The 26,888-nt window shown below is 51.2% G+C and overlaps 1 protein-coding gene across 1 annotated transcript in view; it reads right to left on the bottom strand.

Annotated features, from left to right (window-relative positions):
* AP1M1 (adaptor related protein complex 1 subunit mu 1) overlaps window positions 1-24,590 on the bottom strand; it is a 31,307-nt gene extending 6,717 nt beyond the window's left edge. Inside the window, exons 1-9 of the mRNA XM_007104974.4 lie at window positions 24,432-24,590; window positions 18,678-18,834; window positions 16,110-16,177; window positions 14,201-14,331; window positions 13,208-13,355; window positions 3,242-3,368; window positions 2,052-2,194; window positions 1,516-1,587; window positions 720-878 (exon numbers count right to left, since the gene is read on the bottom strand). Coding sequence (XP_007105036.1) covers window positions 720-878; window positions 1,516-1,587; window positions 2,052-2,194; window positions 3,242-3,368; window positions 13,208-13,355; window positions 14,201-14,331; window positions 16,110-16,177; window positions 18,678-18,834; window positions 24,432-24,473 — 1,047 coding nt within the window. The 5' untranslated portion in view covers window positions 24,474-24,590. The remainder of the gene's footprint in view (window positions 1-719; window positions 879-1,515; window positions 1,588-2,051; window positions 2,195-3,241; window positions 3,369-13,207; window positions 13,356-14,200; window positions 14,332-16,109; window positions 16,178-18,677; window positions 18,835-24,431) is intronic.
* Window positions 24,591-26,888: the final 2,298 nt, after the last annotated feature.

The following is a 26,888-nucleotide window of genomic DNA, read 5'->3' as shown; positions in this document are numbered from 1 at the left end:
ATTAAAAGAAGAAGCAATCAAAAAGGTTACACTGCAAAAAAACACCAGAAGCAAAGTCAAAAGACAAACACCAAACACTGAGAAATACCATTTGCAACTGATATCAAAGAAAAGGTACTAATCTTGCCCATGTGTAAACAGCTTTTGGGAACTAAGAAGAAAAAGAGCAAACTTGGTAGAGAAGTGAGCAAGAGACAGCTACTACACTTTCCAGAGAAAGAAGCACAAACAGTCCTCTGAGACATGAAAAAGTGCTCTATCTTGTTTATCATGAGAATGGCAATGGGCCGCACCCTGAGCCAGCACAGCCGCTTACCCATCTTCCAGTCCCAGGGCACCCTTCCCACAAACCCAGACTCAAGTGCTCAAAATCCTGAACACAAGCCAGGTGGCTATACCAGCCTGTGGGCCGGGGCAGGAAGTGCTCTACCTTCCTGGAGCTGGTGCTGGATTCCTGTGAGGCTCTGGCCCCAAGGCAGTCTGTTCCCCAGGAGGGAAGTTGAGTTCTAAACAGGAGTGTCAGAGGGAGAAAGAAGGAGGGACAGAGGGAACCCCGCCGTGACTCTGAAGACAGGCCGGTTCACACACAAGAGGAGGGGGGAGGGCCCCCCTACCCTGGGCCCCGGTCCCGCCCCCGCCCCCGCCCCCGCCAGGCTGAGCCGAGCCGGCCTCTGCCCATGCCTGTCTGGAGGGGGTGCCCCGCCGAGAAGGGTGCTCACCGGGAAGGACTTGATGGACCACACAATCTCACTGTTCTCGGGGACCCACTTGACGCTCCCCACTGTCGTCTTGAACTTGGGTGAGTCGGCATCATTGGGCACGGGGATGTGGATCTCCACGTTGTTGGCCGTTGACCGCCGCTTGAACTGGCTCTTGGCCTGGAGACGAGGCCAATGTGGCCAAGGTTGTGGCGGGTGAAGGTGAGACAGCCTGGCTCCCACCCAGCCTGCTCCCACAGGGGCCACGTGCCCCTTGGCCTGGCCTCTGGGAGTCCCACCCCCAGCACCAAGCTGATCCCCATGCCCTCTCCTGCCCCCTGAGGTTTTCCTTAAGCTCAACTTTGGACGGTCAGTCTCTGCCCTCCTGTCCCCTTGGCCTCTGGAACTCCCGATCCCTCCCTCTGACCCTGGCCTCCAGGGAAAATGTCTGTGTGACCAGAGCTGGCCTGGGCTAGGCGAGGTCACTGAGTGGCAGGAGTGCTCCACCTGGACACTTGGTCACAGGCCACTGCCATGGTGGCTGCACACAAGACCCGGGCAGCGTGTCCTCTCTGTGCCCAAGGCCCACGCTTTGCATGAGCTCACAGTGAGGCAGCACGGATGACAGCCACAGGCCTCACCCCCTGGACAGGTGTCACAGAGCCCCAGCGTGCCCCCAGTCCCGGGTGAGGACCCTGTGCCAAAGGCCCCAGACAGGCCAGAGATACCAGAAGGCCTGCACCAGGCGGGGGAGCCCAAATGCCCCCTCTTATGCCCTGCACGCCTGGCTGATGCTGCGTGCAGGAATCACACGCACCTTGATCATGTACTCGATGCGGCTGTGGGAATGCTTTTCAATCACGGACTCGATCCAGATCAAGGGCTTGACCTGTCGGGGCGAGTGAAGATGGCGCTCACAACCAGTCGTTTTACAAAGCCCTGTTTCACAGAGGGGAAACTGAGGGCAAGGGACCACTGGACCAGGTGTGAGCCCAGCACACTGCTGCTTGGGGCTCCACAGCCGGTGCCAGGATGGGTCAGAGCATTAGAGAAAATGCAGAAAACATCACCGAGGATGCTCTGGTGGGGATGCCTGGGAAAGGGGCAGTGGTGCCAAAGGGGTCTGGCCCCTCAGTTCAGAAAGTTCAGAGCCTTGCATTGTCAAACAGGCTCCTTGGAGCCCAGGCTGCTCGTGGGGAGCTGTGCCCATCCTGGGCATCACCTCACAAGACGTGAGACTCGCTGTGGACGGGACCGGCTCCCAGCCAGCAGCGAAGAGGAGGGAGGCTGCCCCAGGGGAGGAGCAGGGGCGGGGGCCTGGGGGCCCTCTTGGCTGGCAGCTGGTGCACTCACATGGGTGTTGAGGCGGTAGGACATGAGCTCGAACTCGCCATCGGGTGGGATGAAGGAGATGGTGCGGTCGTTCTCAAAGCGAGAGAGCCGCACACACTGGTGGAACTTCACGTCCTCCAGCTCCACGGACTTGCTTTTGCCACCTGAGGGGAGGTGGGGGTGAGGGCGGGACAGTCCCTAGGCCCCCCAGGCCACTCTCTCAGCAATGCTCCCACTGTCTGGGGTCCACTCCTGACAGAGCAGAGCAGAGCTGCCCCCAAATCTGTGAGAGTATCTTGGGCAACAAACACCAAGGGGGCCGGTTTCTGAGGCAGCCACGCCCCATCTCTCCTCACCCCGTTGGAAGCCCCATCACGTCCCAAGATTGGGCTGAGGACAGGGCTAGTAGGCCTAGTTCACACTGAGTCCCCAGCCAGGGTTGCTGCCTGGGACATGTTTGCTGAATGATTAACAGACCCCACTGGTGGTGCTCGGTGATGGCTTGGGGCTCCCTGAGGGCCCCGATCCTGTCATCCCTGGGGTCCTGTCTTGGTTTCCCAGCCCAGAGAGGCTGTGTGGGTTGAGCTCAGTCCTGAGAGGGGAGCTGCTCTGATGGGCTAACGTCAGAGAGGCCCTCACTAGCGATGCTGCAGACGTAACTATGACAACACGCGCCACTGCTCCAGCCGCTGGTGGACCTGTGGTTGGCGGGGAGGCTGGTGGTCCAGTTTGCAAACACGGAGCCCCAGCCACCCTGGGCTCCTGAGGCCGCTCTGGCCATGCCCCACCATGGGAAGTGCTACATCCAGGCCAGGCAGCACATGTTCGAACCACTGTGTGTGGCTTTTGAACAGCCCAGACCCAACGCCAGAGGTGAGGGCAGAAACGGCCTGGGAGGGGAAAGCAAGCCCCGCAGTACCTTCCAGTAGGGTGGAGTTGAGGACCTGTTGTATGATGCTCCACGCGCTTTGGCACCTAAGGTACTCACCTGCACCTCTGGCCCTTGGAGCAACAAGGGGGCTTGACTTGAGGATTTTCACTCTCCCATGTCCTCTAAGTCCAGGTGTTAGCTTATTTGTTTTCACAGTTGTCTTGTAAACAACGTGAAAATGTTTCTAAGCCAAGTGCTTGAGATGAACTTGTTCATCACGCAGGTGAACGTTCCCTCAGCTGCCCCAGGGGTGAAACCTGGGCCCCGGTGGCATACTCACGGCCCGTGTTGTCGAAGAGAACCTTGTCGTTGAGGCCCAGGCGCAGCTCAGGCATGCCCGACAGGAAGACCCGCATCTTGATGGAGCCCACAATCTCACTGCGTAGGACGTTACCGTTGGCACTGACCTAGGGGGTGGCGAGGAGGGGGTGAGGGGAGGCCCCACACACCGGTCACTGTCCTCCACCACGCTGTGTGACCCTCCTGGCCACTCCCATTCTCGAAGCCCTTCTCACTGTCCCCTGAGCTGGGGAGGCAGTGCCAGGCCAGGCCAGGGAGGCAGACACTTACAGGTCCTGCCTTCTAGGTCTCAGGCCACACTAGGCTCCTCCCTCTCAGATGGGCCAGGTGATACTGTACCTGGGAACCTCTCTGAGGGCTCTACCCTAAGTTGCTCTTGGGATGCCCGGGGCAGACCTGTTGGCTTGAGGCCGTGTGCTCGGCTGGCCTGGGCAGGGACTCTACCAGGTCTGCTCATCTGCTGGGCTCTCTTGGAGCAGGCCAGACTCACTTCCCTGGAAATCTCTGTTTCTCCACGTGGGGCCTGGCAAAGCCCCTAGGGCTTGTTGAAGACGAAGCTTCCTGGGCCCTGCTCCCAGGGCTGCCCTGATGTCTGATAACCACTGATCCAAAATAACAATATACACTTAAGCAAATACAATCACAGCTACAACACTGACTGAGCAGCTCCTCCTCAACAGGGCAGGGCTGTGACTTGGGTGACCTTTTAACTCCTGTGCAAACCGGAAGGCATCTGAGAGTGCAACTAAAAATCACAGCAGGACGATGGGCAAACCCGGAGACTGTCCTCAGGGAGCCAGGCTGCTGGAGCACCTCTCCTTGTGCCCATTTTAGAGACGAGGACACTGAGGCACAGAGGGGATGCCACACGCCAAGGTCACAGAGTGGCTGGAAGAGGTGCTGGGGCCACAGCATCGACCACCACCCCGTAGTGCCATTCTACATGAGGCCACATCCACACCAGCAAGTGAAACAGAGGGCTACAAACTCAGAGTCCCTAGGGCCATATGGGCCATTCCTTGGAGGGCCTGAGTTTCCGATTTCTGCAGAGAAGCAGGAAAATCTGTCCAGTCTTTAACTCAGATGTCTGCAAGTAACACGTGCACACATGAAAGCCCTTCGCCTCTGAGGGAAGTGGAGAACTGAGGCGCCATGTGGACGATGACCCCAAGAAAGGCACAAAACAGGACAGAAGGCCCTGCAGGGTGTGGCTCCGTCACTTCCCGTCGCTCACTATACTCTGACCACGCTGGCCTCTCACTGTCCTCACCTCACCAGGCAGCAACCTGACCCCACAGCACACAGAAGCTGCTTCCTCCTCTGCCTCTTGCCAGCCCTGTCTGCCTGTCCATCCATCCTGTCCACGCTCTGGTGAGGGGTCATGTCAGGCTGCTCACTGCTGGGTCCAGCACGAGGACAGTGCCTGGGGCAGCGGGCACTCGGCGAGCCCGTGCAGACATGGTCCTTCGCCCCTGGGATCTGGGCAGCTGGCACTACCACCTGCCTTACTCTGCGGGTCCTCCGTGTTCCCCCCGACAGTCTGCCCTTAGACCCCCTTCTCTGGGGGGCTGTCTCCCCTTGGGGAGTTGGGACTGCACCGCCCTCTATAGCTGAACGATGGGAAAGAAGGCTCAGGAAGTGGAGACAAAAGCCATGCAGCCTCTAAGGCTAATCCTGGCCCTCTGGGCAGCAACCAGGACGGTGCTGAGGCGTGACTGGCAGCCCAAAGCTGGTGCCTTCCCCAGGGTGGGCCTGGAGGAGATGTTTGCTGGGGGATCGGCTGCCTAATTATACTAGTACAACAAGATTTTCAGAATCTGGAGGCCAATGTTGACTCTGAAGGCCGCCAGTTCTGCAATCAGACTTAGGAAGGTGTGTTCCAACATGGCCGGGATGTCCATACCTGCCTCTTGCTGCCCCTCGTATGGAAGAACCGGGGTCCTTGGGCAGTGCCATGTGTAGGGACACACTGCGGCTGGGACACCCCTGAACTCCCAGCACTTTCCCAGGCAGTTGTTTATAAGCTGCTCCCTGGGATTGCTTCTCTACCTTAGGACGCCCTACAGCCATGTTCTGGGCTCAGTAAACAATTCAGACGAAGGTCCTCAGGCAGGAGGGGAACGCAGTGAGTGAGGCCACTGTCTTGCCTCATGGCTTAGTAAGTAAGACAGCAAATAGGTTTATATTCAGTCCACTGGGAGAATCTTTTTGGAAAGCACTGTTACTTAGCAATTGCATGTCTGGGAACTCGGCCCTCCAGAAATCCTGCCCAGATAAGGGAGATGCCCAAACACACATCTGAGGATGAACAATCATGCTCATTTCTGCACTGGCTGTAACAGTCAGAAATGGGCACACCTAAGTGGCCCACATGACTGGATTGGCCCAGCCAATCCTCGTCTGCCCAAGTAATAGGAGTGAGGCCCTCTCCCGTGTGGTGACAGGCAGGCTGCAGGTGAGATAGAACTGGCCTGCATCACCCTTTCTCTATCACTGACTACAGCTATAAAACCTGGGCAGGATGTATGGGCAACTACTGGAAGACTGAAAAGGTAGATCTGGGGGGAGCCGAATGAATGAGCAGTCCTCCCTACCCCCCTACCCATGTGAAAGTGCAGCAGAAACCTGGAAGTGTAACGAAGAAGTACGGTGCAGTCAGAGCTTGTGGAAGCCTCTGGCTCTAGCTCCAGGGCCAGAAGGGGAACTGCAGCTCAGGAGTATGGAAATCCCTCATTTACCCCCTTTTCTCTGTTTTCTCATGTCCTAGGCCCTAGGCAATTCAGCTGCCTTTCCGAGAGGGTGGGGCAAACCCAGGATTTCAGCCCAAGTGCAGACAAGAGTGAGAGTAGGGATCTAGAGCCCCAAATTTTTGGCCACAGAACCAAAAAGGGAAGCCCCCAGCCAGAAAGCACCAGGTAGAGAGCAGAGAGTGAAAGGTTCAGGTAAGCAACCTCATGAAGTTGTTTATGTCTCCAGATCTCTCTAGAACCAGGCATGCATGGATATAATCCTAATTAACACGCCAAAGACATCAAGAACCAAACTCTCCCCAGTCCCTGACGGACCACTGGGCAGTGCATATTTGGGATAGATTTAAATAGCAAAGGGCACAAAGGCTTTGAAAACTGAACTGATTCTCATGGCCCATAGATTGGGGGTTGAAACTTGTGGCCTGAACCTAACCAGGACGACTGTCAGCTAAAACAAACAAACAAACAAAATCAACACTTTCTGTATAATTTAAACAAGACCTAGAATCTTACCCCAGGATATAATCTAAAATTACTCAGCATACAAAGAACCACGAACATTTCAGCTCACATGGAAAATACAATCAACAGACACCAACAATGATATGGATATTGGGATTATCTGACAAAGACATTAAATAGCTAGGATAAAAACTGCAAACACTCTTGCAACAAACGTCAAACTAGAAAGTCTTGGGAAAGAAACAAGACTATAAGAAGAGAATCAAATGGAAATTTTAGAACTGAAAAATACAATAACAAATAAAAAAAATCACTGGATGGGCTTAATAGCAGAATGGAGAAAACATAGGAAAGGGTCAGTGAACTTGAAAGCAGATCAATAGAACTTATCCAGTCTAAACAATAGAGAGAAAAAAAGATGGAATAGAATGAACGAGCCTCAGAGACCCTTGGGACAATAACAAAAGGTCTAACATTTATGTCACTAGAGTCCAGATGGAAACAAGAAAGAGTGAAATGGTGAAAACATATTTTAAGAAATAATGGATGAAAACATCCCGAGTTTGGTAAAATACATAAATCTACAGATCCAAGAAGCTGAACAAGCCCCAAACAGTAGGAATCCAAAGACATCCATACCTAGACACATCATAAGCTATCTGCTGAAAACTAAAGACAAAGAAAAAATGTGGAAAACAGCCAGAGAAAAACAACACGTTACCTACAGGGGAGTACCGATTCGAGTGACTGTGGATTTTCATCAGAAACCATGGAGCCCAGAAGGAAGTGACACAACATTTTTAAGGTACTAAAAGAGAACTGTTAACCCAGAATTTGATATCCAGTGACAATATCCTTTTGGAATGAAGATGAAATGAAGACATTCTCAGATGAAGGAAAACGAAGGGAATATGTAGCAAGTAGGCCTGTTTTGAAAGAATTGCTAAAAGAATCTTTTTAGATGGAGCTGAAATTGTACCAGAAGGAAACCTGGAAAATTGGGAGTGAGGGGAGAGCAACAGAAGTAGTAAATATCTGGGTAAATATGGTAGAGAGTCTTCTTTTTCTCCTCTTGAGTTCTTTAAAGTATGTTTGACAATCAAAAGCAAAAATTTTAACACTGTCTGATATGGTTTTCAATGTATATAGATGAATATATAGGACAACTCTATAACAGGGTAGTAAAGTTTCTAAATTCCAATTGAAGCTGTAAAATATTAACCCTAAGTAGAGTATTTTAGAGCAACCACTAAAAAAACTATACGAAGAAAAAAAAGATAGAGTGAAGAAACAAAATGGAACACTACAAATGTTCAAAAAGATCACAGAAAGACAGGAAAAGGAAACAAAGGAATGAAAAACAGAAGGCAAGTAATAAGTGGTATATTTTAATCCAAGCAAATTAACAGTTATAGTAAGTATAAATGCTCTAAATATATAAAAGACAGAGACTGTCAGAATGGATTTAAAAAATGGCTCAATTATATGTTTTCTACAAGATATATGATATGACACAGGTAAGTTAAAACTAAAAGGATTGGGCTTCCCTGGTGGCGCAGTGGTTGAGAGTCCGCCTGCCGATGCAGGGGACACAACAGGTTCGTGCCCTGGTCTGGGAAGATCCCACATGCCGCGGAGTGGCTGGGCCCGTGAGCCATGGCCGCTGAGCCTGCGCGTCTGGAGCTTGTGCTCCGCAACGGGAGAGGCCACAAACAGTGAGAGGCCCGCGTACCGAAAAAAAAAAAAAAAAAAAAAGTAAAAGGATTTAAAAAAAAAAAGGAGTAAAAGGATAGAAAGACATATACCATGTAAACACTAATCAAAAGAATTCTGGAGTGACAATATTAATAGCAAAACAGACCTCAGAGCAAAAAAATTATCAGGAATAAAGAGGGACGTTATATAATGATAAAGGGGTCAGTTCACCAAGAAAACAGAAGAATCCTAAATCCATTTGCACCTAATAGCAGAACTTCAAAATATGTGAAGCAAAGACACAGACAAATTCACAATTATAGCTGGAGATTTTAATGCTCCTCAGTAACAGGTAGAACCAGTAGACAGAAAATTAGCAAGAATTGCTAGAAGAATTGAACAATGCCATTAACCAACTGGATTTAATTGGTATTTACAGAACACTCTCTCCAACAAGAGCAAAATATACATTTTTTTCAAGGGTACATGGAACATTCACCAAGATAGATCATATTCTGGATCATTAAAACAGACCTTAACAAACTTTAAAGAATTGACAGTATATAAACTATATTCTCAGACAATAATAGAATTAAATTAAAAATCAATGACAGGGACTTCCCTGGTGGTCCAGTGGTAAAGAATCCGCCTTACAATGCCGGGGACGTGGGTTTGATCCCTGGTCAGGGAACTAAGATCCCACGTGCCACAGGGCAACTAAGCCCGCGTGTCACAACTATTGAGCTTGCACGCCTCAACTAGAGAGCCTGTGTGCCTTAATCTACAGAGCTCATGTGCTCTGGAACCTGCACGTGACAACTACAGAGCCCATGCACCCTGGAGCCTCGGTGCCACAACTAGAGAAGAGAAAACCTGCACGCCACAAGTAGAGAGAAGCCCGTGCGCTGCAATGAAGATCCCACATGCTGCAACTAAGACCTGATGCAGCCAAAAATAAAGAATAAAAAATATATATATAAATAAATAATAAATAAATCTTAAAAAAAATCAATGACAATGAGATAACAGAAAAACCTGCAAACATTTAGAAATTAAACAACACTTTTATTAAATAAGCCATGGGTCAAAAAGAAGTCTCAAGGGAAATCTGAAAATATTTTGAACAAAAATCCAACATATCAGTGTAGGATACAGCTAAAGTAGTGCTTAGAGAGAAATTTATAGCATTAAATGTTTATATTAGAAAAGAAGAAAGTTTCAAATTAGTATCTTTAGTTTCCACTTTAAGAAACTAGAGGGCTTCCCTGGTGGCGCAGTGGTTGAGAGTCTGCCTGCTGATGCAGGGGACACGGGTTTGTGCCCCGGTCCGGGAAGATCCCACATGCCGCGGAGCGGCTGGGCCCGTGAGCCATGGCCGCTGAGGCTGCGCGTCCGGAGCCTGTGCCCCCCAGCGGGAGAGGCCAAAACAGTGAGAGGCCCACGTACCACAAAAAAAAAAAAAAAAGATGTTGGCCAGGGTGGGAGTCTCACCTGAGGCTCCTCCTCCAAGCTCCCTGGACGTTGGCAGAACCCAGTTCCTTGTGGTTGTAGGACTGAGGTCCTCAGCTCCTTGAGGCTGCCTATCCTCTCCATCAAGCTTCCTTAAGGTCCACAGCATTGCAGCTCTCTGCTGCTTCCAATTTCTGACTTCTAGATGCTCTTTTTTTTAAAAAAAAAATGTTTCTTCAAGTCCAGCTACTTAGTTTAATTTTGGGTTATCCAACATTGTTTTTTAAAAAATTGTGATAGGGCTTCCCTGATGACGCAGTGGTTGAGAATCCGCCTGTCAATGCAGGGGACACGGGTTCGTGCCCCAGTCCGGGAAGATCTCACATGCCGCTGAGCGGCTGGGACCGTGAGCCATGGCCCCTGAGCCTGTGCGTCCGGAGCCTGTGCTCCGCAACGGGAGAGGCCACAACAGTGAGAGGGCCGCGTACCATTAAAAAAAAAAAAAAAAAAAAGAATTCTGGAATGACAATATTAATAGCAAAACAGACCTCAGAGCAAAAAAATTATCAGGAATAAAGAGGGACATTAGAGGGCCACAACATTAGAGGGCCACAACAGTGAGAGGCCTGTGTACCACAAAAAAAAAAAAAAAAAAAGTAAAAGGATTAAAAACAAAAGGAGTAAAAGGATAGAAAGACATATACCATGTAAACACTAATCAAAAGAATTCTGGGGGCTTCCCTGGTGGCACAGTGGTTGAGAGTCTGCCTGCTGATGCAGGGGACACAGGTTCGTGCCCTGGTCCGGGAAGATCCCACATGCCACGGAGCGGCTGGGCCCGTGAGCCATGGCCGCTGAGCCTGCGCATCCGGAGCCTGTGCTCCGCAACGGGAGAGGCCACAACAGTGAGAGGGCCGCGTACCATTAAAAAAAAAAAAAAAAAAAAGAATTCTGGAATGACAATATTAATAGCAAAACAGACCTCAGAGCAAAAAAATTATCAGGAATAAAGAGGGACATTAGAGGGCCACAACATTAGAGGGCCACAACAGTGAGAGGCCTGTGTACCACAAAAAAAAAAAAAAAAAAAAAGTTGATTCTTTGTGAAAATCAATAAAACAGATAAACCTCTCATAAGATTGAGAAAGAGAAAAGAAAGACAACATAAATTACCAATATTGGAAATGAAAGAGAGTGTATCAGTACAGACGCTGTACACATGAAAAAGGTAATAAGGGAATACTATAAACAACACTGTGCATATAAACTCAGTGACTTAGATGAAATAGATCAATTTCTTAAAAACAGCAAACTACCAAAACTCACTCGAGATGAAACAGAAAACCCAAATAATTCTATAATCATTAAATAATTGAAATTCATACTGAAAAATATTCTGAAAAATAAATCTCCAGGCTCAGATAGTTTTGCAGGTGAATTCTACCAAATAAAATAAAAAATAAACAGTTTACAATGGCTTCCAAAAAATGAAATACTTAGGTATAAATCTAACAAAAAATTTGTACATGGTAAAAACTAGAAAATGCTGATGAAAGAAATCAAAGATGACCTAAATATATATAGAGAGACATACTGCACTCATGGATTGTGAGACTTAATACACTTAAGATATCAAACCTCCCCAAAATGATTAATAGAGTTATTTAACACAACACCAATCAAAATCCCAGACAAGCTGATTCTAAAACTCTACACAAAGGAACTAAAGAGCTAAACAATTTTGAAAAAGAAGAATGTTGTGAGAGTCACATTATCCGATTTTCAGACTTACTATAAAGTTACAGTTATCAAGACAGTGTGGTTATTGGTGAAGGAACAGATATACAGATCGATGGAAAAGAACAGTCCAGAAATAGACTTGCACAATATGGCCAATTGTTCTTTGACAAAAATGCAAAAGCAATTCAATGGAAAAAGGATAATATTTTCCAAAATGATTTTACAACAAATGAAAAAATGTGTTCAATATGCAAAAAAAATGGATATATGCCTCATACCTCAAATAAAATTTAAGTCAAAAATATCATAGACCTAAATGTAAAACTATAAAACTTTTAGAAGAAAATTTAGGAAAAAATCTATGTGACCTTGGGTTTGACAATGAGTTCTCAGACATGGCACCAAAAGCTTAATCAATTTAAAAAACTGACATTTGGACTTTCTCAAAATTAAAAACTTTTGCTCCGTGAAAGACAATGCCAATAGAATGAAAAGAAAAGTGACAGACTAGGAGAAAATATTTGCAAATCACATATCTGACAGAAGATTTTATCCAGAATATATAAAGAACTTTCAAAACTCAACAATCAGAAAACAAACAACTCAAAAATGATCAGAAGATATGAAGAGACACTTCTCCAAAGAGCATAATGATGACTAAGAAGCACATAGAAAGATGCTCAACATCATTAACCATTAGGGAAATGCACATTAAAGCCATGATGAGACACCTATTAGGATGACAAAAATAAAAATGTTGATCAAGGATGTGGAGCAACCGGAACTCTCATCCGCTACTGGTGAAAATGCAAAAATGTTAACAGCCACTCTGGAAAACAGTTTGGCAGTTTCTCACACAGTTAAACATACACTTACCATATGACCCAGCAATCCCACTGCAGGGTATCTGCCACAGAGAGATGAAAACTTCTGTCCACACATAAACCTATACATGAAATGTTTATAGCAACTCTTTTCACAACTGCCAAACATTGGAAACAACCCAGATGTCCTTTGATGGGTGAATGGATAAACATACTGTAGTTCAAAATATAAAATAAACAAATATAAGAAGAAATAAACTTTTGATAACAGAGCAACTTGGATGAATCTCAAAGGCATTATATTGAAAGAAGCCAGATTCAAACTGACACACACTGTATGATTCCACTCATACAACAATCTCAAAAAGACAGAACTATAGTGATGAAGACCAGATCAGCAGTTGCCAGGGGTTGGGAACAGGCAGGAGGGTGTGACTACCAAGAGGCAGCATCCAGGGAGGTTTCTGAGGTGATAGAGCTGTTCTGATTCCTGGTTATGATAATGGGTACACAAATCTGTACATGTGCTAAAATTCATAGAAAATATGGTCAATTACCAAATAGTAACTTAAAAAATAAAATTAAAAAACAAACAAATACACACAAAACAGTAAAAACCAAAAACCAAAAAACCCCCAAAACAAGTCACAGGAGAACTACATCTTATGCTCTCAGTTTCACAGAAAAACAACGTATGTCTGTATATCTACAGCACGAGGTCCCAAAGGATGACAATGAATCCTTAAGCGATGTGGCCTTTCTGATTACAGAGCCCTTCACTTTCAAACTCTATACACTGCTTTTTTTTTTTTAAATGATGTGCATGCATTCACTCTAAATAAGAACAGAAACTAATGAAGATAAAACAAGCTCGCATTGCAATGAGCAGCCCAAACTGAATCCCGCTGATCTGCTATCACACAGAAACTACCTGTTTCTCAGGGCCTTGCTAGTTTTAAAAGTCGAGCTGCTTTTATTTCCAATCATGGAGAAGACAAAATTTTAAAAAAAGAAAAGGAAGCCTACCAGGAGATTGACGGACTCAATGACGTCCAAGAACACCTCGTTCTTCCGGTACTTGATGCCCTCAGAGCGCCAGGACACTGCGTTGGTGACGGTGGCTGGGGGCCGTGGGGCCCCTGTTTCCAACTTGTGGCCTTCCTGAGTTATGTACCTGTGGGCCCGGGCTCACAGTTAAGCAGCTCAGGCACTGACATTCTTCAAAACAGCCCCTCCCTGTAGCAGGCGCCAGGAAAGGCAGGCTCTGGTTTCACCTGAGGCTGTTTAACACAAGAATATCTTACGATTTCCAAAGCCTCCAACAAACTCTTCAGTTACAGTGAGTGAAGAGTGGTCACTTTTAGGGGGCCAAGGAGACAGTGTTGGTGAGGAAAACAAGAAGTGGGCATGAAGTGCTCCCCCGCTGGGGGTGCAGAAGGGACCAACCTCCTGGGGGTGTAACCTGGTGACCCTGATTCCACTTGGGGAACAACAGATGTGAGATGTGCTGAAGTTAACGCGGCTTCTCTGAGTGTCCCTCTGCTCCCCTGTAAAATGGGAAGACAGCACCTCTGATTGTGAATGGAGTGAAAAAAAGTGCCTGCACAGGGTCTGGCTCACAGGAAGTGCTTAATCCACGGTGACTGTTATTTGATGGGCAGGATTCCAAAGGAGGGAGATTTTTCATCACAGCTTCATTTATGACAGTAAAAACAAAGGCAGGTGACTGACTCCCTAATAACAGGCCATTTAGCACACTTCTGTGGATAGAAATGAAGACCTCGCAACAGGAAAAATGCTCATGTTACGCATGGTTGCTGAGTGGAAAAAGGACCCACAGCTGTCCCAGTGACTTAGTAAACTTCTGGTGCGGCTGGAGACAGGGCAGGGGGACCAACAACATGAACATACGTTTGCTTCCTCCACCTCCAAACCTGCCGACGACTTCAATGTTGTGACGTCACCCAGGAGGGGCCTGACCCCCGCCCCCCATCCCCGGGCCCCATCCCACCCACTCACTCCTGCAGGATCTTGCTGTCTGTGGTCTGGGGGTAGCCGAAGTCCATGAGCTCATCCAGCAGCTCGTAGATGATGACGAAGTTGTCGCGGATACTCTCCTCCTCCAGTTCCTTGAAATATTCCGAAAATACCTGCGGTGTTGCGTGGGGGGCAGATCGTTGAGAGGAAGGACGAGGAGGGGATGAATACTTGCACGAGTTCATTTGCCCTTCATGCCCTGAGGCCTCTGCTAACAGCCCTTTTGTCCACGAGCTGCGTTTGCCCGTTTCCCAGAGCGCTATGGACTAGGCCTTGGGCTCAGGGAATGTGGGCAGGAGGACAGCAGTGGCCACCTATGAGGCGGGAACCAGGCTGGGGTAGTACAGGCGTCAGGCCTGGTCAGAAGCCCCACACCTGCGGGCCCACTCTCCTCCCCTCCCTGACAGACACTCCCAGGCCTGGGGCCCCTTCCCATCTTCTCTTTAATCCTGACTGTAACTATCACCCTTTGCCTCTGAGTCAGGAGTGACTCAGGTGAGGGACAAGAACCCCTGCGGATGCGACAAGTGGCTCTTCCGGCCTCCTCTGGCCTCCATGAACTCCAGTCTGTACAGCTGTGCCCGCAGACGAATCTGCCCCATTTCAACAGAAAATTAAGAGGATCAAAGCAGGGACACCAAAGGAGACAAAGGGAAGAGGGGCTTGGTAGAAGCTCTTTCATGAGCACAAACACTGAAGCAGAAAGGCAACGCCAAACACTTCAGGGAGAACCTTCCTCCTTCCCGCTTCCCCGTCTCCACACCCCAGGACTGCAACCGCTGGGCCTCTCCTCTGAAATCACAGGCAGCGCAGCCCGGCCTGCGACAGCTCCGGAATGCAGGCCTACTCCTCAGCCTGCACTCGGGGCCTCCCCTGGGGTACATGCTGCTCTCCTGCCCTCACGTCCTCACTGCCCACACCAGCCTGTTCCCCAGCATCTGGTGTAGGTGGCTCCTGATCGGGCTGCACAGGGCACCATCTGAGGGATGAAAGCTTTCCTGGGCCCACCTCAGGCCTCCTGGGCCCAGCTGCCTGCTTTCTTCAACCCCACGGCCCCCACTTTGGCCGTGCCCCTCCACCTCTCTCCTGGAAACCTGCCTGGCCTCCCAGCTGTCTTCAAGTGCTTTTTCTACTCAGCAGCCAGAGTTGATCTTACCTCGAATCAGGTCTTGTCAGTCTCCTGCTTAGTGCCCTCTACCATCTCTCACGAGACTTGGAATGAAATCTGAACTCCTCACTAGGCCCCGTGCATCTCGCCCCTGCCCACCCCACCCACCCCTATGGTCTAGCCCCGTCACCTTGCTGATAGCAGCTCCACACTCTGTCCTGAGCACACTGGCCCGCCTGATGTTCCCTGACTGCACCACATGCACTCCCGGCCCAGGGCCTTTGCATGTGCTGCTCTCGGCCTCCCCAGCTCACTGTCAGCTGGGCCTGCTGTGTGTCACCTCTCTCCAAGGTAGGGCCTCAGGCCTCTGTGCCTTTAGGCCCCACCCCCCCCACCCTCACAAGTTTCTGAGAACTTGGCTCTGCCCTCCTCCTGCTTATCTCACCTTCCTAATCTCTGACTCATCTGGTTACCCTCCACCCTTCCACAGCCAGCTAGGGGGCATACCTGTCCCTCTTGGAGTCATACCTGTCCCTCTTGGAGTCATGGCACACCCCTGGCCTGAGCCCCACCTCCTGTTCACTTTCCTCTCCTCACCAGGCAGAGGGGCAACTAAGGCCGCAGAATCCCACTCACGGATCACGTGGAGCTCCCCAATCCCACTTCTGGGGTTCCAGCTCCAAACTCCCTAGGGATGCTGCAGCCCTAGGGTGGCTGGTATGGCGAGGCACACTGCAGTGCCAAGGCGATGGATACCCCTGTGGCCCCTGTGGCTCAACTCACCTGCACCACCTTGTAGAGGAAGGAGAACACCAGTGACACGCACGCGTTCTTCTTAGAGGTGGCGACCACTGCGTGGCGGCTGCAGTTAAGGAGCAGTCAGAGGCCTGGGCTGCCACCCCACAGACCCCGGTTCACTGCATGTTTTGGAGCCACCCCAAGCCATGACTTGGCCCTCAGAGGGTTACCGACCTCCTGGTCTGAGCTGGGCCTGGGACACAGCAGTTACAGCCAGAGGAGGTCCCGGCTCCCAGGGAGCGCTCAGCTGACAGAGGGGCAGCAGGGGGCACAGGGAACCCACCCCAGCTGCTGGGTAGCGGGGGCTGCCCTGAGGAGGTGATGCCTGAGCTGAGGGCTGCAGCCCAGGGTGTAGTAGAGGGCACTTCAGGTGGGGTGAGCAGCCTGGGGCAGGAGGAGGTAGTGAGGGTCATCCCAGAGCGGAAAGCAGGAGCACAGTCGGCCCTTCTCCAAAGCCCATTGCTTACGTGACCCTCCTGAGGTCCAGGGCTCCCCAGGCAGGCTCCGGCAGAAGCAGCCGAGGCCAATTCTAGCTCAAGCCTTTCTTTGAGCCTTTGCCCCTGAAGCAAACCTTTTGAATGAAGCCTCCATTTTCTCACTAGTATGATGGGGGCCTGAGAGTGGATTTACTGAGGTGATGTATGTAAAGTGTCTGGCACACTCCCTCTGATGGGCGGGGGGGACGGCGGGTGCGTGTGGGGTATGTCCCCACCTCTTGGGGTCAGTGTATACTGGGCACTTCCTGTTCCTCTTTCCTTCAAGGGCCTCAAGCCACCCAGGGAGGCCAGTTCCTGTGCACTGCGCCCTGGCCATTCACAACAAGCCGGTGCCACTCCAGTGCCGAGCTGTGAGCTCTGGGAGGGAGAGAAAGGGACTGCCTCCACTTCACTTCCTGCCTCAACTGGCCCAGCACAGGGCCCCAGGAAATGGAGCTGGGCCAGTCAAAGGAGTGCTGGCTTCCCACCTCTAGTCTGGGCAACGTGCCGTCCACGTGCTCTCTAAGGAGGGGCAGAGGGTACCTCTGACCCTCGTGGCTGGGCCTTGCTGGAAACTGCCACCTGACGATGGAACTCAGGCTGGAGGTTAGAGGGTGTCCACTCAGGCAGGGTGTGCTGGGCACTGGCACCCAGAGGGGCAAGCCCTCGATGTCTCCTCCCTGGCTGCCCATGCGTGAAACACTGGGGCCCAACTGGAAACTGGTCTGATGGCTCCTGCTGCGCTGACACAGCTGTCCCTCCCTCCTCTCCATACCTGGGCAACCACTGCCCAGACCCAGGGCAGCTTCCAAGATAGCCAACTCTTGGCTCACAGGCCACCTGCCATACTCTACAGAGCTGCCCGAGGCCTTCCAGAGAGGGGTGAAGAAACAGAGGCACGATGAAGGGAGCCAGACCTCAGGGCACTGGATGAAGGTCCCAGGCCAACACCTCCCACCCTGTAACATGTACACAAATCACTAGGGATGGCCTTGCTACAATGAAGATTCTGACCCGGCAAGGCTGCATGGGATCTGGGATTCTGCATTTCCAAAAGGCTCCCAGGGGATGCTCAGGCCCGTGGACCACACCTGCACTAGCAAGGTCCTGTGTGTCTCCATGAACACGGGAAAGGGGACAGAACCCATGTCTGCTGGGTGTGATGCATATGCACCAGCTCAACGGACCCTAACAGTCCTGCTCTCACTGGACCATGGGAAGGTGAGGATTTGCCTCCAGTCCCATAGCTACTGGAGCTTGGGTCTCAACAGGGCTGTGTGTTGCAAAGCCATGCCCTTCTTGCAGCAGTGCAGATACCAGAATGTGCCTGACCAAAGCCATTGTGGGGCCGGTCAGACCTCATGGATGGAAACTGGCTCAGCCAGGTCTCCACATGAACCTGAGCACGGGGGGCTCTGAGATCTGGGCAGGGTTGGGAGGAATCTCTCCCCTCCTCTGTATCCCACCACCCTTCATGATCCAGGCCACCACCCTGCCCACCTGGATGCCAACCTCTGCCTCCCCACCCCTCCCTATGTCCACTTCTGATCCCTGAAGTCTGGCGTCCACTCAGCAGCCAGAGACTTTCAGAAAATGCAAACGTGCCCGTGTCACCCCTCTGCCTGAAACCTTCCAAAGACTCCCCAACACACCAAAGGTGATTTCCTATGAGGCCTTGCAGTGCACACCCTGCTGACCACTTGGGCCCTGCTTCTACCATGCAACCCCCTCCAGTGCTCCAGTCACCCCCACTACAGCTTCGGAATGAGACTTCGCCTGGGCTAGTGCTCCTCGTGCCGGCCAACTCCTGTGGCTGGCAGACACCTGGGCTTCCTGCAGGTCTCCTCCAGGATGTCACCTCCTCAGGGAACCCTTCCTGGCTCCTTGGACCTCTTCACACTGGTCATCCTTGGGCAGCAGGGAGCTCCAGAAAGACAGGGTTGTGCCTCATGGCCCCCACTGGCCTGAGCCAGACCTGGGTCAGCTGGGGCAGGGGCCGGCAGCCCTCAGCTACATGTGTGTGTGCACACACATGTCCACACAGGAGCCCCCTGGGAGCACCCTAGCCAAGGGATACGATACAGGTTGTTGTGCTTGATCCACATGAAGCGGACTCCCCCATGGGCCAGGATAGGTGACAGCATCCCCTCCTCCTCTTTCTCCATCAGGATGGGCATGAAGTGCTCCACCTCCGACATGTCCACGTCGCCGCGGTAGTTCCGGCAGATGAGCACCTGGGTGGAGGCGGAAGAGAGGGAAGACACTTTCATCTTGAGTTCCACCAGCTGGATGGCTGGGGTGGGGGGTGAGACGCACCAGCTTCCTTCTCTCCAGGGACCTCAAACACACCTGTCCATCAAAGGGCCATCCGATCTCCACCCCCCAGGGGATTCCTCAAGGAAAGCATTTCGCCAAGTGAACTTCCACAGGGGCCAGTGGGAATCTTCCCAGAGGGAGCGTGGAGGGGGGCTATGGGGCAAGAGTCCAGGACCGTGTCACTCGGGAGATGCCAGGTTAAACAATGTCCCATAGGCTCTCATTGCAGCCTTTCTGTGCTAATGAGCCCTGCTCTTCTGTCTGTGTCAGGAGAGGGACACTGCTAAGCGTTCACATCTACTAGAACCTGCCTGTGGCCTGAAGAGAAGCTCTTCTCCTCATCTCTCGCTCATGGCCTGTGGGTTTGGAAGTGCAGCATCACTGCCGATAGGAAAGGAAAATGGGACAACCACTTTGGTAAAGTTTGACAGGTGCTCAGAAAGTTATAATCCAGCTTATAACCCAGCCATTCCTCTCTTAGGTATTCACCCAAGAGAAGGAACCATACGTCCACATGAAGATGCATGCATGGATGCTCACAGCAGCTTATTTTAAATAGACTCAGGCTGGCGAGAATGCCAATGTCCTTCAACAGGTGAATGGAGACATAAACTGTGTCCATCCACACCATGGAACACTCCTCAGCTATGAAAAGGAATGACTACTGACACTGATGACAACACGAGAGAATCTCAGGATCACTGAGTCGAGTGAAAGAAACCAGACAATGGAGAACATATCTACGTGATTCCACTTAAATAAATAAATCCTGGGAAACGGTAACAGAAGACACATCAGTGGCTGCCTGGGGACAGGCTGGATACAGACGGGTGTGAGGAAGCTTTAGGGGGTGATAGAATGTGTGCTTATGGTTTCCTGGGTATACACAATGACTGAACTCATCAAACTATATGCTTTAAATAAACACAGTCTGTTACATGGAAGTTACACCTCTCTGAAGGAACGAAAAAGGAGGTGTGAAGCTATGCCATTCTGAGCAAGGCCCCATTTGGAGATGCCGCCTAGAGCTGCCACCACTCTTGTGTGTCCATGAGGACAGCTGGCGGCATAACTCAGTAATATGCGGAGAATGACACCACAGAGCTGACCAGCCTGGGAGCTGCCTGCCTCAGAACGTGTAGTTTCATAAGATACATTGTCTCACTGTTACAAGCCAGAGAGAGAGAGACAGAAAGAGAGAGAGCAGGCGAGTGAGCGGGCGAGAGACAGCCTTACTTTTCTAGTTTCTCCTTTGTGGCCTATGCACAAGGGACCCTGTGCCCTCACTGCTGTTCAGAAGGCCTCTTAGAGACTCAGCACCCAGTGGGTGAGCTTGTGGGTACCTGGACCAGGCCCTGGCACAGGGATTCCCACATAACCTCTCATATATTCTTTGCCAGGAGTATATATTGCCTCATATAGTCCCCCGACCATGAAGCAGGACTGATATTTTTAAAGAGATGGACAGTGATGTCCAGAGAGACGGCACCACCTGCCTGAGGTCACACAGCGAACAAAGGTGAGCCAGGATTCTAACCCCACTTCTCACTCCCTTCAGGGCCACTTCTGCTTGATAAATATTGCTTTCCTGGGCTTCCCAAGCCCACCTTCTACCCCATGTATCCAATTTTGGGGGATGCCACAGGCATGGAGTCCCCGGGCCCCTAGTCTGTTCAAAGGAAAGAGTAGGGAGCAATTTATTTTGCTCACCTTCATCACCAAGGTTGCAGAGAGGTCCACTCATTCATACCGTCTACCATACATCATGCTGGGCCTGGAGACACAGGGGTGACCAAGACAAACAGGGTCCCTGCACTGAGACAGCTGGTCAGGGGGAAATGAGAGACTCTGCAAGGGTATGACCTTCAGACTGAGGCCTGAGGGGACAGGCAGGGTAGAAGCAGAGGGACCAGTGTGGCTAAAGCCATGGGGTTAAGGGTGCAGCCCATGTGGGAATACCTAGGAGCACTGGTTAGGTAGAGTAGGGGCAGCCTCGGAGCTCAGGCTGCAGGTCAGGACAAAGGCAGGAGACAGGACAGATTGGAGGGAGGCAGGCAACAATGAAGGGACAATCCTCAACCCCTACTGCTGATCTTGACCCCACAATTCCTTCCTCGCAGAGAGTGAGACAGGCCTTCTTAAACAGAATCAGATCAGACTGCTTCTTGTTTAAACTGCTGCTACCCCAGCCTCCCCTCATACAGAACAAACTGCAAGTCCACCCCCATGGCATGTCTTCACAGCCCCTCCAATGCCTCTCCATCCATGCTCCCCGGGCTCACCCCATTCCAGCCATCCTGGCCAGTACCCTAGCTCTCTCAAAGCAATCTACATTTGCTCCTGCCTCAGGGACTTTGCACTTGCAGTTTCCTCTGCCCAGAACGCCCTGGCCTAGATCTCGGTTCTCAGACCTGAGCTCAGATGGCACCTCCTCCAAGAAGTCTTCCCTGCTCACCCTGTCTAAGATCATATCCTGCCCCTTCCCACTCCCAAGCCCACTTTACCTTCACTGCCTACATCACCACTGCATTATATATTCATATCCTCATTTATCATCTGTCGCTTCTACCAGAGTCTAACACTCTCTGAGAACAGTGATCACTTTTGTCTCGTTTATGGCTGTGTCCCAGCACCCACAACAGAGCCTGGCCCATAGTAGCTCCTCAGTAAAGTCTGTGCAGTGAACATGGCAGTGAGGAAAAGGAGGCCAGGATAATGTCCATGTCTCCAATGTGGGCAGCTGCATGGATGGTGGTGTCAATCGCTGAGATGGGGAGAGAGAGCAGGGCTGGCGGGTGGCGGGGAGCTCATCTGGGGAAATGCCAAGTTTGCGGTCGCTGTGAGACCTCCAAGGTGTCCTGGAGGCCCGTGGATCTCCAGATAAGTGCTCTGGACTTTGGAACAAATTTGAGAGTCATTGGCACAGTGACATAAATCAAAGCCTGCCTCAAGGACAGCAACAGTACGGGAGGCACGCCAGGCCCAAGCATGAGGAGCCAACGTCCAAGGGGAGGGCAGAAGATGAGGGGCAGCAGTCAGTGAGAGAAACGGGGAAAATAGAGAGCACAGCAACCTCGAGGCCAACAGAAGCCTGCTGAGGAGGAGCGTAGTAGTGGTGTCAGAAGCTGCAAAGAAGCAAGAAAGATAAGGGCAAAGAAGTATCCATGGAGGGCTTTCTATCAGCTGAATGTGGCCCCGCTGGTTTCCTCGGTGATCAGAGGCTCTGGCTGGCAGGTAGATGTGTGGTTGTGAATTTCCTGACCTTATTTTTTATTAAATGAAGTCTGCGCAGAAGGCAAGCTTTCAAAACATGAGGTCCATGGGGAGTGGAATAACAAATGGCGTGATGGTCACTGAGGAGGGGAGGCAAACCCACAGCTGCCTCAGGAGCTTCCTGAAAGGCACGTATAATCATGCTTCTTCCAGGCTATTGTCTCCTTATGGTGGCTGCTCCTTCTTGGGATCAAAGTGGTTCCCTCTGTCCTGCTCTCCCGTCTGGACATCCTCAACACCCACGGCCCTCTTGGTGCCATCCTCCAGGCTCCAGCATTACCCAGGACTTTTGGCTTGCCAGCGCCAGCGAGCCCACTGTGACACCTCCTCGTTCACCTGACTGCCACCTGGTCACTCCCTCCTCAAGGAAGCCTTTCGTAAACACTTCTCCTCCCGCCAGCCCAAACTGAGGTTGGGTAACTGCATTACCTGGGGCCTTGTCCTTGTGACTAATGGGATCTGACCATTTGGATCCATGTGTCTGCTTGGATCTGTCAGCTTCCATGCACCTCCCCTACCAGAGCTCAAGGTCCGTGGGGACTAACATAGCCTGTGGACCGTGGGTGGTGCTGAGCCTGTCTGGTGCGCCTGCTCAGCGAGTTCACATACTTGCCCTAGGTCGTGCAGCTGAGCAGCAGAGACAGGTTTTGAGCTCAGCCCTAACTCCTCAGTCACAGAGCAACGGTCCGCACTGGAACTGGTGCCTACTAGGTGCTCATGAAATGTTTGCTGAAGAAATGAGTGATCTGAGTAGGCAGCCTGTAGGACCTCTGGCGACACAGTGGCCAGGGAGGAAACAAGAACACGTGCTACAAAGACTTGGGGAACACTGCACCCTCCCAGACCCTGGTGTGCCCTGTGTTTTTCTTTGCCTCCAAGAAGGTTGAAGAAGGGAGCCTAGTACTGGGTCTCACTAGCTGTTGACTTTGGGTGGCATCCAAGGCAGGCAACCCACTTAAGGGACTCTGGGAAAGTGCTGGGGGTGGGGAGTGGAGCGGCAAGGGACAGTCACTTCACCTCTTCACTCCCTACTGCTTCTGAGCTAACTCCTGCCCACTTCACCTAGGCCCGACACCCATGTTTCTCTCACTCACTGATGTGGAGCTTGTTTAATATTGTTGGCCCTGTCCTATTCTTGTTACTCCCCAATGCAAGAGGCCAGATACTCGCTTGGCTTCTAGCCGGGATGGACTTGGGGGAAGGCAGCAGGTCACTTCTGAAACGTTTTGAGATCCCTCCTTTATGAAGCTTTCCCAAAAACCCCTGGGAAAGGTACCCAAGTCCTAGTTATGTCCAATTCCTCCTTCATGTCTCAGCTGGGTTTGTCACTCCCCCTGGGCAGCCCTTCCTGACCCCCAGCACAGGCTGACTCTCCCTATTATATCATCACTGCTCCACCACTGCAATTTATATTTATTTGTGCTTTTCGAGATCAGCGTGTCCCTCTCGCCCACCAGATTGTGAGCTCCAGAAGGACAGGGACTGATTCTGATTTTGCTCCCCAAAGGCAGCCCAAGGCTTAGCACCCTGCCTGGCACTTAGGAGGTGCTCCTCAAATAGCAGCTGAATGAACAAATGATTCTGGGTTCAACTCCTAGACCTGCCACTTCTCTGTGACCGGTGTGACCTTGGGCAGGTTGCATTGCCTCTCTGTGCCTCAGTTTCTCCCTCTGTTAAATGGCACTCCCATCACCCACTTCACCTGACCCTTGTAACTCAATGTCACAGTGAACGCTAAGAAATCCCTACCGGGACTGGCACAGAAAAATCGCTGAATAAACATAAGCTGCTGCGCTCCCAGAGGGCGGGACTGGCCCGAGGGCACAATGTACCCGCAACGCCTCACCACCTCTGGTCAAGGGTCGTGCAGCCCCTCGGCGCCAGGCCTGGCTTCCAAGCGGGCTGCGGCCCGCGCTCCCCGTGGCCTCGGGTTCCCCGAGGCCCCCACGGAGGCCTGGGCCGCCAGCCCACAGGGGTGGGGGATGAGGGTCTTGCAGCCGGTTACCTGGCAACGGCGGCAGCCCACCGCGTTACCTAGCAACGAGGCAGGGCTAAGGCGGACCTAAGACCCCTTCCTGGATACTTAGCAACAGGGTGGAGGCCTCAGGTGAAGCCAAACGGCTTCCTTGCCTAAGACCAGGATGGCTCCCATTGGCCGGTTAACTAGCAACAGGGTGGGTTCCCATGGGGCGAGGCCCCCGCCAGTTGCCTGGCAAAGCGGAAGGTGGGGCGCCCTCGGTACCTTGCCCTTCAGGTCCAGCACGTAGACGGCACTGGCGGACATGGCGGCTGCGGAAAGCCTCGGCACTGGCCGAGGGCGGCGGCGACAGCGGGGACTGCCAGGCGGTGAGCCAGGCCGAGGGCGCCCCGCGACAGTTCGTTTCCACTTCCGGTCCGGGGAGCCGCGCGCGGACCGTTATGTCCGGCCGGGGACGAGCTGCCAAGAATGCGCCGGCGCAGGGCGCAGGGTGCGCAGGCGCAGTATATCCGATGCGCCCTAATTTCCCGCTCCTCCCTCAAGCATCCCGGAAGTAAGCCGAGAGGGGCGGGGCGGGGCCGGGCCGGGCCAACTGAGGCAGGGCACTCTAGCTGCCTGACTGGGCGAAGCCCCTGCAGCTGAAAACCCCACTTTGTGGGCCAAGTTAGGTAAGAGATCCTGGTGGTTGAACCCACCTGGGGCCCAGCCGTATGGAACTCATAGCCTGGTGGGGAAGTCGAAAACAAATATACAGTCACCAATTGTGATACCCTTTATAGGGAGGGGTAAGGTGGTGGTTACTTGGAAAGAAGTTAAGCTCTCTGGCAATCGAGCCGTATCAACAGTCAGTTCCTGTCACCTGTCAGTGTCAACGTTTGTCAGTGGACAAGTGTGCCAGTTCATTGCCTGAAATGATCTCCTGAAAGCCACACCCCACTGAACCTAGGCAAAAAGCAGGTGATTTATTTCTGTAGTTAGTGGTCACTGTGGATAATGCAAACTGTGACCCCAATTAATCTAATTGAATATCTCATTTGCTTTTAAGAATACTCGGCCTTTGGAGAAATGCCTGCCTTCTGTCCCAATGAACTATCACAGTGCCCTGGGCCCAGTCCTGCAGTATCAGAACCACTTACCCAGGCTGCTTGTCTCTCTCTTATCCTTTTTTTTTTTTTTTGGCGGTACGCGGGCCTCTCACCACTGTGGCCCCTCCCGTTGCGGAGCACAGGCTCCGGACGCGCAGGCTCAGCGGCCATGGCTCACGGGCCCAGCCGCTCCGCGGCACGTGGGATCCTCCCAGACTGGGGCGCGAACCCGGTTCCCCTGCATCAGCAGGCGGGCTCCCAACCACTGCGCCACCAGGGAAGCCCTCTCTCTTATCTTTTATCTTCTCTACTACCTCCACTTGGGGTTTTCAAAGATAGTTTTTGCAACTCTGTGGTTATATATCCTCTACTTGGGATAGAGATGTAAGTGCAAGAAAATCCAGAGAAGAAAACTGGAATCTTTAAAGGTTATCAAGTAAATCCTGGGCTGGAAGAATTCTTCCACAAAGCAGCCAACTGAGGCTTTTTGACACCAACTCTCTCTTAAGAAATCCTACCGTGCCTAGCCTCATACCTTGCCCAATTTATTGCAATGTTTTAGAAAAACATTCCTTTTTTCTAACTACAAAACTGTACATCTCACTGAAGAAAAACTGAGGAAATGCCAAAAAGCACAAGGCAAAAAGAAAAGCCACCCAGGAGAGGCAACCCTTTCCATTATGGAGGATTTCTTTTCAGGCTTGCTGTGGGCATTTTAGATGTTTAATACAGTATCGGGGGGCTAGGAGGACAAAAGTCTTTTGAGGAAACAAAGACTTCCAAGTGCCAAGAGCACTGTCACAGTAAACACTGTTTACACATAAATTACTTGTAACCTCCTTTTCTCCCTATGTGGAGGAAGGAATTTGAATCATATCTGAATTTCATTCTTGGCAGTTAATGTATAAGTCAGATTTGACCTCTGTGACATCTCAGGAAAGACCATACTGATTGTGCTAAACCAGAGTTTTTCAAACTTTGCTGCATGCTGGGGTCACCTGGGGAGCTCTGAAAAATCTCATGACAGAAACCCACCCCAGGCAGCATCAGTGGTTCTTAATGCTCCCCAGGAGAGCCTAACATACAGATTTTGAGAACCACTGTGGTATAAGTGATGGCCCTCAGTAAACCACATCTTCTGGTGTTCGTGCCCTGTGTAATTCCCTCCCAGAGTGGGTTTGGCAATGACTTGTGTTGGCGATGGAACAGGTTATGTAAAGGGAGATTCTGGAGGACGTTCTGGCCCCAGGCAAGTCAATGTAACTTACACATGAACTAAACTACACCTCATGGAGCAGAACCATCCAGCTGAGCATGGTCAATACACAGAATCGTGAGAGAGAAATTCCACTGTTTTCAGTCACTCAGTTTTGGAGTGATCTGATGGGCAGGGAGAATTGGAATAGCTGTCTTCCCCACTACTGAAGCAGGCTTTTCACAGCACCACCACATCATGCTCACAGATCCCAACTGCTGACTCATGGATGGCAAAGGCCTGAAAGTGCCTTTCTACCAGTCAGTGGGGGAATCCACCGCAAGGAGCCATGCTAACGAGAGAGTATGTCACTTCCTTTAGGTGGGCTGCAAACCCCAGATGGAAACATGTCATCTAATTTTCTCCAAATTGAGGGAGAAT

This window comes from Physeter macrocephalus, chromosome 2 (genome assembly GCF_002837175.3).
Source record: "Physeter macrocephalus isolate SW-GA chromosome 2, ASM283717v5, whole genome shotgun sequence".
Classification (NCBI taxonomy): Eukaryota; Metazoa; Chordata; class Mammalia; order Artiodactyla; family Physeteridae; genus Physeter; species Physeter macrocephalus.
This window is presented reverse-complemented; position numbering and strand designations above follow the sequence as displayed.